General features: G+C 39.8%; 1 protein-coding gene across 1 annotated transcript; it reads right to left on the bottom strand.

Moving 5' to 3' along the window:
• Positions 1 to 10,504: 10,504 nt before the first annotated feature.
• LOC118557854 (gastrula zinc finger protein XlCGF57.1-like) lies at positions 10,505 to 13,144 on the bottom strand. Its single transcript, XM_036128323.1, has one exon. It carries the CDS (start codon positions 13,073 to 13,075, stop codon positions 11,789 to 11,791), a length of 1,287 nt encoding a protein of 428 aa, XP_035984216.1. The 5' UTR covers positions 13,076 to 13,144; the 3' UTR covers positions 10,505 to 11,788.
• Positions 13,145 to 14,731: the final 1,587 nt, after the last annotated feature.

The raw sequence follows: 14,731 nt of genomic DNA, 5'->3' as shown, positions 1-14,731 counted from the left end.
CGCATTACCGCCATCTAGTGTTGTGGAGTATGAATTGCATGATCTCATGAGTATTTCAGACAACCATGTTCATTAGATTGAATGCAAATTAACTAATTAGGCTATATTTGCTGTTTAGGCTACCATAAATTGCTGCATTCCTTGCAAGACGTTACCGTTATGTTGTGTCACTTAAAACGTATCCTGAAGTCCTGCGGTCCAATGAGATTCAGGAATTGAGCAACAGCATTGTGAGGCTTACAGGCTGTCCTTCACAGTTTGTATAAAACTTTTACACAAAACATGACAGAAAGGTGCAGCAGAGGGGAGTGGCTACCTGGCAGGTTTCCAGAACACCTCGCACTCCATCTTCCCTTGAAATAGATGGAGAGATCACAGAATCAATACCTGCGAACCGCCTTTCTGTTTTATACTTGTTCTTCCACCTGCAATAGAACCACCGGGCGCCGAACATCTCTGTGCAGGACAGTAGTTTGTGCAGGTTCTTTCAGGACTCCAGACAAAGGCTGGATTGGTATGAGTCTTGTCACAGGAAGGCAGGAGCCTTGGACGACTTTAACATTCACATCCTGCATATTGCACTTAGCATCTGGGTTAACACTCACGACCAGTCTTAACTTGGTAGCAGCTTCCTCTCCCCAGCCACTTGGGCCAGCTCTTCCAGGGGAATCCAAAGGCGTTCCCAAGCCAGCTGAGAGACATAGTCCCTCCAGCGTGTTTTGGGTCTCCCTCTGGGTCTCCTCCCGGCTGGATGGGCCGGAACTCCTCACCAGGGAGGCAAAAAAATAAAATAAAAAAATTCTTATGAATATTTGCTTTAGGCTTTGTTACACAGTCAAGCCATTCATCAATGACATCAATAAGCTCTTGACAATTAGTGAGAAGGATGAGCCTGTCTCTCCCCACAGTTTACTCTTGGAGGCATGGATGATAAACAAACTCTAAGATCATCTTCCACTTGTAAACAAGCTCTACATTTGTTTTTCCTTACAGTCAGAGTTGAAAATGTTGATTCACAGAGGTAAGTGGTTGGAAACGTGTCAGGTTCAAATACCTAAACCTTCATTAAATAACACAAGGGAAGAAAGACAACAAGCGTTAGTTTGGTTTTATTTGAGAGGAGAACAGCAGAGATGTGCTCAGTTACAACTCCTTACTTGTATAGCACTTTAACTACACTGACAACTAGGGCTGAACGATTTTGGAAAATAATCTAATTGCGATTTGCGATTTAATGCAATTTTTTTTCCAGTTTAATTTATCATGTGTTTTAAAATATATACAAACAACAAATTAATTTGTTTCCTCGCCATGTGGATTATTTGCTAAAAGACCCGCAGCATCTAAACTCGGAGCAGTAATGATTGCGTTCTACCTACGATATATTTCAATCAAAATTGCAATTTTGACTTTTCTCCGCATTAACCACAAGCAACAAAAAATGGCCTCTAAATAAAGATGTTTGTAAACAAGGACTATTTTAAATATGAACTTTTAATGTTTCTATTGATCAGAATATTGTTCAAGAGAACAGCTTTTAATTTAATTGGACATCAATCCTTGTTGAACATAAAGTCCAACCAACAAGCAAGTCTATGTATTAAACTGATTGACCTGAACTTAATGCTTTGTATGATTATACAAACTCTAAAACAAGTAAGAAAATTAGATTATCTCACTGCTGCAACTGTCTTCCCTTCCATGTGGAGGCAAACCCACTTTAAACATTTTACCGACACCTAATGGACGTGTCTGATTCCCTAATTGTTACATAGCCAAAAATTGCAGACCTATGCGATTTGGAAATTGCGTTTTTTTAAATCACGATTATATTGAAAATGCGATTAATTGTTCAGCCCTACTGACAACCCTAAAGTGCTATACAACTTGTTGTAGGAAGCTGACTTCCTATAGTCTACCTATCTGGAACAAACTTCCAGAACACCGAGTTCTATTAAACGATGATTATAAAGACATTTTCTTAAGATTGACTTTAAGTGTTCTAGTTAAACTTTTAACTGAAAAATTAGTTCGAATTTGTAGTCCTATTGACTATAAAATCATTATTTACTTAGTTTCTATTTTCCTCTTATTTTGTTTCACTTTTATTCCAACTGATTGTTTTAGGAGCAGCAGTTAATGGAAAGCTGCTATCAGTCTCCTCCTTCACAAGGAGCTGCTCTCCTTCCTGACGGGCCCTGGGTTCCTCCTGTTCCTCCTTTATGTGGAGGGGCTCTGACTCCTGCTGCTCCCCCTCAGGACTCTGTTCTTCAGGAGCCTCTTCTTTAACATCTGCAGCCAACACTGAAACACATTACATGCTTTATCAACAACTAGATCTTTACAATGTTACAACCATGTCAACAGATGAGACTGAAACTGATCAAACGGCCAAAGGCATCATGATGACCACCCCATCCCCATCTTATTGTAGCCGTGGCAACAGTGTACAGATACAAGCACTAATGCAATGTTTTTACAACTTTTAGAAAAGAGGGAATTAGGTGCGGAAATATAGCAGTGTTTCACTATTAAACCATCCCATACCTGAAAGAGCTAACATGTAAAGGCTTAAGTCAGTATTGAATGTTGGTTTTGGGAACGTCAGTCTCACATACACCTACAAACCCCCTCAATGTTAGCCTATCACGATGCTGACCCCAAACTTTATTTGGTCCCTGACTTAGACTTGTGTACCAAAACTAAGGACATTCACTGGGTATGTCCAAGTAATCCATTCATCAGAGATTTTACCAATTACCTGTGTGGTCTAAGGAATGAATCCCATGAACAAAACTGTCAGGCTAGAACGACCCTCAAAGATCCAGGCGTGGAAACCAAAATTCAACAGGCAGGTAACAGGTGACTTGTTAGCACCCCAGAGACAGAAGATCTGTTATATTACGAGCAGCATGACACAGTTGCAGACTAAAACTGCCCAACCAAACCATTTTCTGTTCCCCACCTCAAGGTGCAGTAGTCCACATCAGAAATATGGTTCTGCATCACCTTGACATTGTCAAATTTGATTCAGTGATTGAAGTAGGCTAATAGATTTATCTAAAAGTATACAATTTCATCAATGATGTCAGAATAAAAAGACAGGTTTTACCCAGCAGATTAAATTCAGTCTCACCCCATCAAAGTTGAGCTCGGTCCCTCGAGCTACAGATTGAACCAACACTCAGGTTATGACCATTACTGTGGTTCTACTTGTATTTGGATGGGTCATCACCAACGTGATTGATAGAATTATTATTACTATGTCTACATATTTTATGTTATTTACTATTTTCATTGTATTTATCATATATATTTACTCTTTACTACTAAGAAGTTTTAAGGTTTTAGATCTCTCTTATCGTTGCAGAAGGCCTGCAGAAAGCAGAGAAATATGTTGTGACTATGATAAGTGTTTTTATGAACTCTATTCAGCCATCTGGAGTGCTGCACTGTGTGAACTGCTTGGTTTTATCTCGAAGGTCACAGTTATTTTGCTTATCCCTACCCCTTAGCTTGACAATGGAACCAGGGATTCCTTTTCCTAATAAATAGAGAGGAGGCGACGGATTTGCTTCAGATCGGATTTGGACGTCTGTATTAAGCATCTCTGTTCGATCTCTTTGCAAGATTATTTGAAAACCAATCTCATTGTTGTCTCTCCTTCTTGTGTTGTTAATGAATGTTTTAGGTGTTTGAACCTGACACTGAGTACAAATCATAAAAGCAGATCAAGCAGTTGCAAATCAGGATCGACACCCCTCACCTTTGTCACCCCAATGTTCGTAGCACCAGTCTCTCAAAGACCACAAGCTGATTAGGCTACGAACCACTGTCTTCTTCCTCTACAGTTTTCTTTACTCTTCCTTTCCTTGGTTCAAAGTTACAAACCTGATGACCAATGATGGTGATTGGAAGGGTTGCATCATATGCATTATATATGTTCTGTTATTATTATATATAATAATAATTATTATTATATATGTTCTGTTATTATGTTCTGTACAACAGAATATTATTCTGTTGAATAGTATTATTAGTATAATATTATTAATATAATTCAACAGAATAGTATTATTGTGTTAATTAATATATTGTGATTAATAAAAACATTACAAGGTCTTGATTTAAATACTTCCACTATCAAAGTATTTTTTTTCTTTCCTTGGTTAATATTTACTCTGATATTTTACCAGTATCTTCTACTCTTGGTATTTCTTTAGAACAAACTTTAGATTTAACTGGTTTTCTCTTTTTTGCCTCACTGATATAGTGTGTAACTGTCATTGTGTTTGTCACACCAGAAGTGTCCAATTGCAGAACAATAAAGAAATTCTTGTTCTTATTTATTTCCGTATGTAGTCTAAATCCATTTAAATTATGGCAGGATTGGTCCTCCGTAGAACAAACATCTTTCCAGAAAAGATAAACCAAAAAGTGTTGTTGGGGGGGGGGGGGGGGGGGGGATTTACCAGGCAGACAAACAAAAACAACTTGATGATGAATGTTGCTACGTGCTAAGCTAGCATTTGCACCTCCTATGCTACATGCTAAGCTAGCATTAGCACAGTTAGCATAAAGAAGGAAATCTCCAAACCTGATGGGTGCAGCAGAACTCTGGGCTGGAAAACATCCCCCATCATTGGTGTCTCCTCTGCTGCGTCCTGCCGCTCTTTGAGCTCCTGCTTCCCTCCAGTTTCTCCGCTGTGCCTCCAGCTGCTGGACTTCTTTCCAGACTTCATCACCTGCAGCAGCTGCTGCTCTCTTTCAGCCTCACCAACACTCCCGATTCTGGCCTCACAGCAAAACGAGGACATCTTCTTCTTCTTCTTTTTGTTTATTGGCAGATTTGCAACCTTAACTTTTAGGTGCATACCGCCACCTACTGTACCGAAGTATGTAGCATGGGCCATATCAATGTGGTCATTACTTTCTTTCTATCTATCTATCTATCTATCTACTTTTTTTCTTTGGAACTTCAACATGCTCCCTATCTTTTGAGGAATTAGTCTGAGTCGTGTTCTGTGTCTTCATTAGTAGAATTAACTTTAAAAAAAATCTGTATCTAAAAATACTGCCTTGCTGAGTCATCTGTAAATCAAATGGGTAGCACTGCTGCCTTGCAGCAAGAAGGTCCTGGATTCCATAGACATCATATACGTAGACGCCGCGTCGTCGGGTGAGAGGCGTGCCGACAGAGCGGCCATCTTGGGTCAGACCAAGCTGCAGTCAGACAGAATACAAGTCAATTCAGGAAAATTGTACTTTATGTTTTCAGACACTCTGAATCCGATGAATTCTCACCCGATTTCAGGATAAATCAACTGACTAAAAAGGTCACCCCTTGTTATAAGAATTATTATTCTGAAGTCACTATGGCCTCACACCACTCGGACAGAGGAGGCCTGGAGACCTGATGTCTGTGTATAAGATCCACTGTTTGCTGATTGCAAGGCCAAATGCTGCAGCTGCTGAGGGATACTGATTGTTTACGATAGACTGTCTTTGTTTTGTCTCATGGGAAGGCCACGGTGCAGTATTAGGAGAAGCCCGAAAAGCGAGACAGGCAGAGACAGGGCAGACAGAGACTGCAGCGGGACCGTGGGGTGCGATTACTTTCCATCTATGTGAATATCTGCTCTGTTTCTCAATAAAAGTGCTGGAACGTTATACCACCGTCTCGTCATTTAGTAAAGATGGGAACTCAGTTACTATTGTTTAGAATTCCACCCAGAACTCCCATAACACCCTTTTAGGGGCTACATGGGATCAGTTGATTGAATTAAATGATTGATAGTGTTTTGATTTTGTATTGACAGTTAGCAGCTTCCAGAACTACTTCCCAGGTTGCCCGATTTTTACTCCGCTTATGGGTGCGCAAATAAAAGGACACTACAAACCACATCCTGGGGAATTACCGTCCATAAGTAAGATTGCCTGAGTATATATAAACAAAACAAACAAAATGGTGCTAAATTACTGGGCAGACATGATTTATGGGGGGGAAAATAACAGAGTATTTTTCTTTTTGCTATGATTTTGTAATCTTTTTGATTTTTTCTTTTCGTCCACATTGCGTTTTGTATTATATAATGTAATGATGCCCACACTGCAGCTGTGTACCACCAACAGGGTCTATTACAAATAAGAGCTGTCTGTCGTAGCCAAGTCCATTTTTACGACAGTAACCTGTTGCAGAAGGTGCAAGAATAATTTTAGAGCTTTTCGAATTAATCGCGTATTGCGCAATAGACAGGATCCTTTAGCGCAGCGTGACGGTGTAATTGTAGAGAGATTTCTCTTGGTGGCTGTTATAAACAGACAAACACATCATTTAACAATGGCTTTTAAAAAAGAAGAAGAAGTTGCTTTTTAAAATAAATTATAATAATTAAAGGCTACCATTTTGTAGAATATTCTTGTATTTCACTTTTACTTGTCCCCATGTTCTAGTGGGTCCCGTGGAGGCTCTGACATAAAAGAACAAAGTAAACATGAAACTATAAAAATGCAAAAATTCATACTGTAGAAAGTGATAGAAACATCTACCATTTTTGTACAGTTTAAAGTGCCATTTGTAAATGTACATGAAGTAGTAAGCCACCCTGTTGGAGCCGATTTATGAAAAAAGGCATTGCAATGAATAGTCTATGAAAATATATATTTATCAAAAAAATAAACATACATGTTTACATGTACTATATATATATATATATATATATATATATATATATATATATATATATGTGTGTGTGTGTGTGTGTGTATAATTTGTTTGTTTATTTATATTAATATGTAACTGCAAAATATATAACTGCAAGTATATATACCAGTTTGACTTCAGTTTAAATAGTTTTGGTTCTGAATAAATATGTGTAATCTGTCTGAAAGGTCACGATCACTGTGAACATATGATTAAAATGAGATCTGAGCTGCCTCCTATTCATTTTGACAGCAGATGTCTGATCTGTGGTCTGACCCAAGATGGCCGCCCTGTAGGCACGTCAGCCTAGCGGCCGGCAGCGTCCAATGGGGCGTCTACGTATATGATGTCTATGGATACACCTATCACTGTGTAGCAAGGGCAAAAATTTGTTTTAAACAAAAGTCAGGGATTCGTATATTTCCAAATCAAGACTTCCTCTGGGTAAATCAGATCACAACCTTGTTTTTCTCTGCTCAGATTATAAACACCTTGTCAAGAGACTACCTGTAACAAAAAGGGCTGTGAGAAAGTGGTCACAGGAAGCTGACGGAGCCCTACAGGGTTGTTTTGAAACTACCTATTGGGTTTTTCTTTGCCAGCCACATGAAGAGGACATAAATGCCATAACTGAGTGTGACTGACTATATGAACTTCTGTATGGACAGCATCATCCCCACCAGAACAGTGATATGCTTCCCTCATAACAAACCCTGGATCACCAGTGACCTGAAAGAACTGTTGAACAAGAAAAAAAGAGCCTTTAGGGAGAGAGTCAGGGAGTTATTTAGGAGTATACAGAAGCATGGTGGAGCAAAGCCAAAAACAAACCTTACATTTGAAACGAATTGCAGTCGTGCATCCAGGAAATGGAAGTTACTGGAAGCTAATAGCATAGGCTAGCAGACATTCGGCGCCAACTTTAAAAAGCTTCGCCTTTATTTTAGTCATAATGAGTGGACTGGATAACACAAACATCAATATCCCATCAGTTTATAAAACCCTTGTGGAGATAACATTTGTTAAAACCATAAAAACTTACTCAAGTTACATCAGCAATGACATTATTCAAAGTATGCTAACGAGGCTAACGGTAAGAGTGCATTACGTAAACCTTCTAAATAAACCATTTAACTTTCCCTGTTTATTTCTCTGCCAAACCTGTCGGTGCCTCGGTGTGAGTCTGGTTCACTTTGAGCATCCAAGGGAAAGCAGTACTCCAGGAAATCGTTGGTCATTTCAGCAGCAGACATGTAGCAGACATTTGAGCTAGCCAAAACGCGGTCGGATCAGGCCCCGGGTCGTAGTCAAGTCCTCGGCATGCAGCAGGTGATTTAAGTCCAGATTTTGTTCTCAGCTTGGGAACATGGGTCCTCTGCTGACTGCTCCGGCTGGAGTCCTGAGGAAGCAAAACAAAGCAGGTTTTGGCATGGACAGGTTCTTTATTCCGGCGTCTGACGCAGAGTCTAAGACTGCAGACTTAACTCTGATTCGCTCAACAGTCCTCCGATGCAAGTCAGGTCCTCCGCTCCGCAGAGGACAACGAGAATTTCCCCGCTCCATTGAAGCGGCGGCCAACGAGTTTAACAGAAAGCACATTTACTAATATTTTAAGCCTTGATCTGCATGTTGCCCACATGGTGGCTGGTTTCCCCAGTCACCCACTCCTCCAGCCTCTCCAGGAAAGAAGTGGTGGTGGGACTGAGGTGAAGTCTGAATCTACAGCAGGGCATCCCTCTGTGAGAGGCTGTCTCTGCATGGATGTGTGAAATTCCTTTGCTTACGGATGACCACAACTCCTGAAATACGTGAAAGGGTAAATGGTGCTACTTACAACCACACGCTCTGCTCTCTGCGGACATTTTTGTTAATTTCCATGAGGTGGGCTGTGCTAATAGGTCATGTCATGCAAAAGTTTGTGGGATTACTTGTAGCTCCTTGGTACATTGTGACATCCCTATGCTAAAGGAACTATGACAGGAAGCATACAGGCTCCTTTCCTACTCCCTCCTTACAGCTAGTAACCACAGATCAAACCTGAAACCTTGGTGCACTAATGTAGGGGTCCTCTAACTTTTAGTGGCCAGGGGGCCCTTAGAAGCAGGACATTTTTAGGTTCTTCATGCTGATACTATTTTTAAACAGCCTTTTGTACAGTTAAAACACAGGAGGAATTATGTTTTTAAATAAAAAGGTATATACACCTAATAGTGATTTGGTGCTCCCTCCATTTGCTATCCATTGTTATTAATCAGTTTGATTTGTTAATGTTTTTTGTTCTAATTAAGAGTTGTGCAATATTTGTTTTGTGTCATTTTTATCATATACAGAAACAAAAGGAAATATCGTCTTTAAAATTAGGCACAAAAAAGTAGGCAGCACATAGATGTCAAAATAATCAGCATCTGCCTTCAAGAACCCGTATCGGTCCATCACTAATATGCTAAAGAAAAAAAAAATAAAGATTTTAAGACTAAATGCAGAAGACATTTATTCCAGTTATATTTTCACAGGATTTTGTCTTCAAATATAACATTTTAAAGCTTCCAAAAAAGATAAACCTGTGAGAAGATTGAAAGAAATTCCAGTGAAACCTATTTTGGTCCATCTATCAGTTTTAATTGGTTACATTTTAGTAAAACAAACATCTTATTCAAACTATTGGCAGAAAACCAAAAAACATTCTTATGAATATCTGCTTCATGCTTTGTTACACAGTCAAGCCATTCATCAATGACATCAATAACCTTCTTGACAATTAGTGAGAAGGATGAGCCTGTCTCTCCCCACACAGTTTATTCTTGGAGGCATGGATGACAAACAAACTCTAAAATCATCTTCCACTTGTAAACCAGCTCTGCATTTGTTTTTCATTACAGTCAGAGCTGAAAATGTTGATCCACAGAGGTAAGTGGTCAGAAACGGCAGCAATATTTTCATGTCCTCAGCAGTCAGTTCAGGATACTCATGTGAGAGGGAGGCCCAAAAGTTTGCATGATTTTCCTGCTGGAATCTGGCCTTCAATGTTCTGTCACAAGATAACTCCAAGAGCTGTTCTTCTGTTTTACCTCTTAAGCCATTTCTTGTTGCAGCAGGTGAAAATGGATCAGCACTCAGTCCCAGGCATCAGTGTTCACATCAGAGAAATATGAGCTGAAGTTCTCACACAGTGATGTTAGGTGTGAAGTCACAACATCACTCACAATAGCAACAGACAGCTTCTCAGTGTTTAAAAAGTCAGTCAGTTGGGGGAACATGTCTGTTATTCTATCTTGTATTCTTCTTCTTCATAAAGTTGGTGATTTTGTCACTAACTTCAAGGATAGATGTGTAGCTTCCTTGGATGGAGAGGTTGAGGCTGTTCAATATGTTGAATATGTCTACATTTCTTTCATGATCCAGACTGCATTGCCATGTTAGCCTATCTTGCAATGTCTGGTTTCTCCTCTCATAAATTCAATCATTTCTCCGTGTAGCTCAAACTTTCTGCAACACTTTCCCACGAGACAACCATCACACCTCAGTGATAAAGCAGTGCGTCATGTTCAGCTTCCAGATTTGGAGAAAGTTGACCAAACAGCCGTGACTTCAAAGCTCTGGATTTCACAAAGTTAACTGCAGTGATAGCTGTGTTCAGAACAGAAGATCTGGGTCCATGTCTCTGGAAGCTAGTGCCTGTTGATGCAGGACACAGTGGGTAGCTATAACGCATGGATTGATGGATTTTATTCACGCTTCGTCTCCACTCTTTGGGCCGGTCATCACTGCTGAGCCATCCGTACAAACAGAGAGACATTTTTCCAGCTCAGTCTCGCTTCAGTCAGAAAAGCATCAACTAGCTTAAATATTTCCTCACCAGTTGTCCTGCCCAAGACCTCCTTGCAGAAACAAAAATCCTCCAAAACGTTTCCCTCCTAGGGATAGAGCACCAGAGCTATCAGTTGAGCAGCAATGGAAATGTCTGTAGATTCATCCAGCTGTATAGAAAACGGATTACATGAACACAGTCTATCCAATAACTGTTCCTGAATGTCAGCCTACAGTTCTTTAATTCTTCTTCTCATCATGACGTCTGAAAGCCGGACAGTTTTCAACTTGTTAGCTGCTTCTGTACCAAGTAGAACCTCACACATGTCCACCGCAGCTGGAAGCACACGGTCCATTCCTATTGAGTGTGGCTTCTTACTGTTAGCATTGCGCTACGCCACCAGATACAAAGCTCGTTTACTAGCACTTGAAGACAAACACATTTTGGTCTCCCATCCTCTTTCTTCATAAAGCTAAACTCCATGTAACTGTTGTTATACTTCATAATTTTAGCTGATTTGGCTTTTACCTTACATGATAAGTTGGACAGAGTTAACTATTTGCCCATTATGATACTTGACTCAACCCCAACACATCCTCAGCAGTGCCTCCTCAGGCCCAATAACAGATTTACAGGCCCACGGAGGTCCGCGGACCCCAGTTTCCGGGCTGTTGCACTAATAGACTGAGGCAAAAACAAAACAGAAACTGTGTTTTCACAGGTCCACCAAAAAAGTCCATCAGATAACTGCAGTTGATCCAGAACACTGCTGCTCACGTCCTTAATAAGGTTAAGAAAGTAGGGAACATGAACCTGGTCCTAAAGTCCTTACACTGGCTCCCTCTATCTTAATAAATAGACTTTAAAATACTTGTTTTAGTCTATAAAAACCCTTAATGGCTCAGCACCTAAATACATGTCCGACTTGTTATCAGCGTATCAACCCTCCAGACTACTAAATTCTTCTGATTCAAGCCTAATCTGGTAAATGGCACATTAAATAGTCCGACAACCCCAAAGCGCTTTACAACCTGTAAAAAGTTGACTTACTATATTCTACCAACTGAAAAAAACTTCCAGAAGACTGTAAAAGTGCTTGAAAGCCTGAGTCATTTTAAATCAAGATTATAAACACATTTGTTTAGGATTGCCTTTGACTTTTCTAGTTAAACTGTTAACTGAAACATCATTTACATTTGTCGTCCAATTTGTTTGTTTCTGTTTCCCTACATCTTAATCAGGTAAAGCCCTTTGCATTGTCCTTGTACTGAAATGTGCTATACAAAACTTGCCTTGTCTTGCATTGTATGGACTCTCTTGTGTCTGTTTAAACCAGATTTGTTGCTAAATCTTTTTCCACATAGATCACAACAGAAAGGCTTCTCTCCTGTATGGATTCTCATGTGTCTGTTTAAATTTTGTTTGAGGCTAAAGCTTTTTCCACATAGGTCACAACAGAAAGGCTTCTGTCCTGTGTGGATTCTCATGTGTTTGTTTAAATCTCCTTTTTGGCTAAATCTTTTTCCACATAGATCACAACAGAAAGGCTTCTCCCCTGTGTGGATTCTCATGTGTTTGTTTAAATCAGATTTTTGGCTAAATCTTTTTCCACATAAATCACACCAGAAACGCTTCTGTCCTGTATGGATTGTCATGTGAACGTTTAAAGTTGATTTGAAGGTAAATCTTTGTTCACATGTGTCACAACAAAAAAGCTTCTGTCCTGTATGGATTCTCATGTGTGTGTTTAAACCAGATTTGTTGCTAAATCTTTGTCCACACAGATCACAACAGAAAGGCTTCTGTCCTGTATGGATTCTCATGTGTGTGTTTAAATCTCCTTTTTGGCTAAATCTTTGTCCACATAGATCACAACAGAAAGGCTTCTGTCCTGTGTGAATTCTCATGTGTGTGTTTAAATCTCCTTTTTGGCCAAATCTTTTTCCACATAGATCACAACAGAAAGGCTTCTCCCCTGTGTGGATTCTCATGTGTCTGTTTAAACCAGATTTGTTGCTAAATCTTTGTCCACACAGATCACAACAGAAAGGCTTCTGTCCTGTATGGATTCTCATGTGTGTGTTTAAATCTCCTTTTTGGCTAAATCTTTGTCCACATAGATCACAACAGAAAGGCTTCTGTCCAGTGTGAATTCTCATGTGTGTGTTTAAAGCTCCTTTTTGGCTAAATCTTTTTCCACATAGATCACAACAGAAAGGCTTCTCCCCTGTGTGGATTCTCATGTGTCTGTTTAAATTTACTTTTTGACTAAATCTTTGCCCACATAGATCACAACAGAAAGGCTTCTCTCCTGTATGGATTCTCATGTGTTTGTTTAAAGCTGATTTTCCCATAAATGTTTTACCACAGTCTTTGCAGCTAAGCTTCACTCCTGTGTGGCCCTTCCTACATTTTTTCTTCTCTGTAGAACGTTTCTTATATCGAGAGTCTGACAAGCGTTTCAGCTCAGACAGAGGGTGCTCTACATCACTGTCCTCTTCATCCTTCTTACTGTCTTCAGCCTCTAAAGAAATGGAAGCATCTCCATGATCTTGTATCCTCATGGATTCTTCTCCATCATTCTCTTCTGGAAGCTCTCTGCCTTTAATTTGGTCTGGATAAAGCTGTGAGAGCAGCAGAGACTGTTCATCATCCAGACTCTTTATGGGAGGAGCAGAGACTGGAAACCTGATGGCATTAATCACCTCCTTCCCATTGAGCTGCTCTCCTGGCAGACTGATGTAGACTCCCTTCTGTTCCTCTTTGATGTGGGGGGGCTTTGGGTCATGCAGGTAGGCACGAGGTCTGTGGTCTAAAGAAGCTTCTTCTTTAACAATCAGCTTCTTCTCAACATCTGCAGGAAACATTGAAACATTATGCAGATTAGAAAATATTTTGATCTCATCCTGAGCTGAGACACATTTTAATTCAGAAATATTTAGGACATTTTGTTGGATTTAATTCTTTGACAGAACATGCAGAACAGTAAAACACAGAATAAAATGACATGAATGTTATAACCCCTTTGAAAACTCAGTTCGTTGTAGAGCTACCTTTTTGACCTTAAAGTGCTGATGACACGACATTGACCTTTTCAGCTATGCTTTTAAAGCAAAATGTTAGGCTTTGTCCAATGTGTCTAATATGTCCATGTCCACACATAAAAAAGAGCATCAGATTATAAGGCTTTTAGAATCATTTTATTATTCTCTGCATGTTTTATTTTTATTTACCATGTCTATTGCATTTATCAAGTATTTACTCATTACTATTAAAAGTTTTTAAGGTTTGAGTTCATTCAGACAAAGTGTTTTTCAGATGACTGATATCTCTGTCTCCTGTGTTACAGAGTAAGGCCTGGTGCAAGAAACAGTCTTACCATAAATGTTGATTGTTTTTGCGAGCTCCATCTTATCTGTGATGAGTTACACCTAGCCATCTGTTGATACTCCTTTTCCTGATCACTAAATGCTCAATTGTTAAGGTTGTTCTGCATACCTGAACTGCTAGTTTATGATGTCAAAGGCTACACTGAATTATGTCTCCCCCTTCCTTAAACTCTGCAACGTAACTATGGACCTCCCGTTTCTAAGATAATAAAAAGTAAGGCAGCAGCAGAGTTTGCTTCAGAACAGTTGAAATGTAACTGAACGCATCTCTCTGGTGTTCTCCTTGCCAGAAAAGATCGTCTGTTGTCTTTCCTTTTTGTGTTTGATGTGTTTCAGAAAGTTTGAGGACTTTAAGTGTCCTTTATGATCTTAAAAATGCAGTGATAAAATGAGTGTAAGGAGATGTCATTTTACTTGAATGTAGAAGTTTTGTCTGCTGGGCCCCTGGCAGCGCAGAGCGGGACAGAAAGAGGCTGAATAAGCTGGTGAGGAAGGCCACTTCTGTCCTGGGCTGCACTCTAGACTCTGTGGAGGAAGTGGCTGAGAGGAGGGTGTTGTCCAAGCTCACATCCATCATGGACAACACCTTCCACCCCCTGCACCAGACTGTAGAGGAGCTGAGCAGCTCCTTTAGTGACAGGCTTAGACACCCTGTCTGTAAAAAGGAGCGCTCAGAAGGTCATTCATTCATGCTGCTACCAGATTATACAATGCTGCACTATAACTGTAACCAGAACTGTAACTATAACTGGAACTGCAACTGTAATCCTCTGCCTTATTTCTTTTTGTATTTTATCTTTTCTTCTACTTACCTACTCCTTTTTGATCCAG

This window comes from Fundulus heteroclitus, chromosome 24 (assembly GCF_011125445.2).
Source record: "Fundulus heteroclitus isolate FHET01 chromosome 24, MU-UCD_Fhet_4.1, whole genome shotgun sequence".
In the NCBI taxonomy this organism is placed as follows: domain Eukaryota; kingdom Metazoa; phylum Chordata; class Actinopteri; order Cyprinodontiformes; family Fundulidae; genus Fundulus; species Fundulus heteroclitus.
The sequence above is the reverse complement of the archived record's forward strand: the minus strand, read 5'-3'. Positions and strand labels throughout refer to the sequence as shown.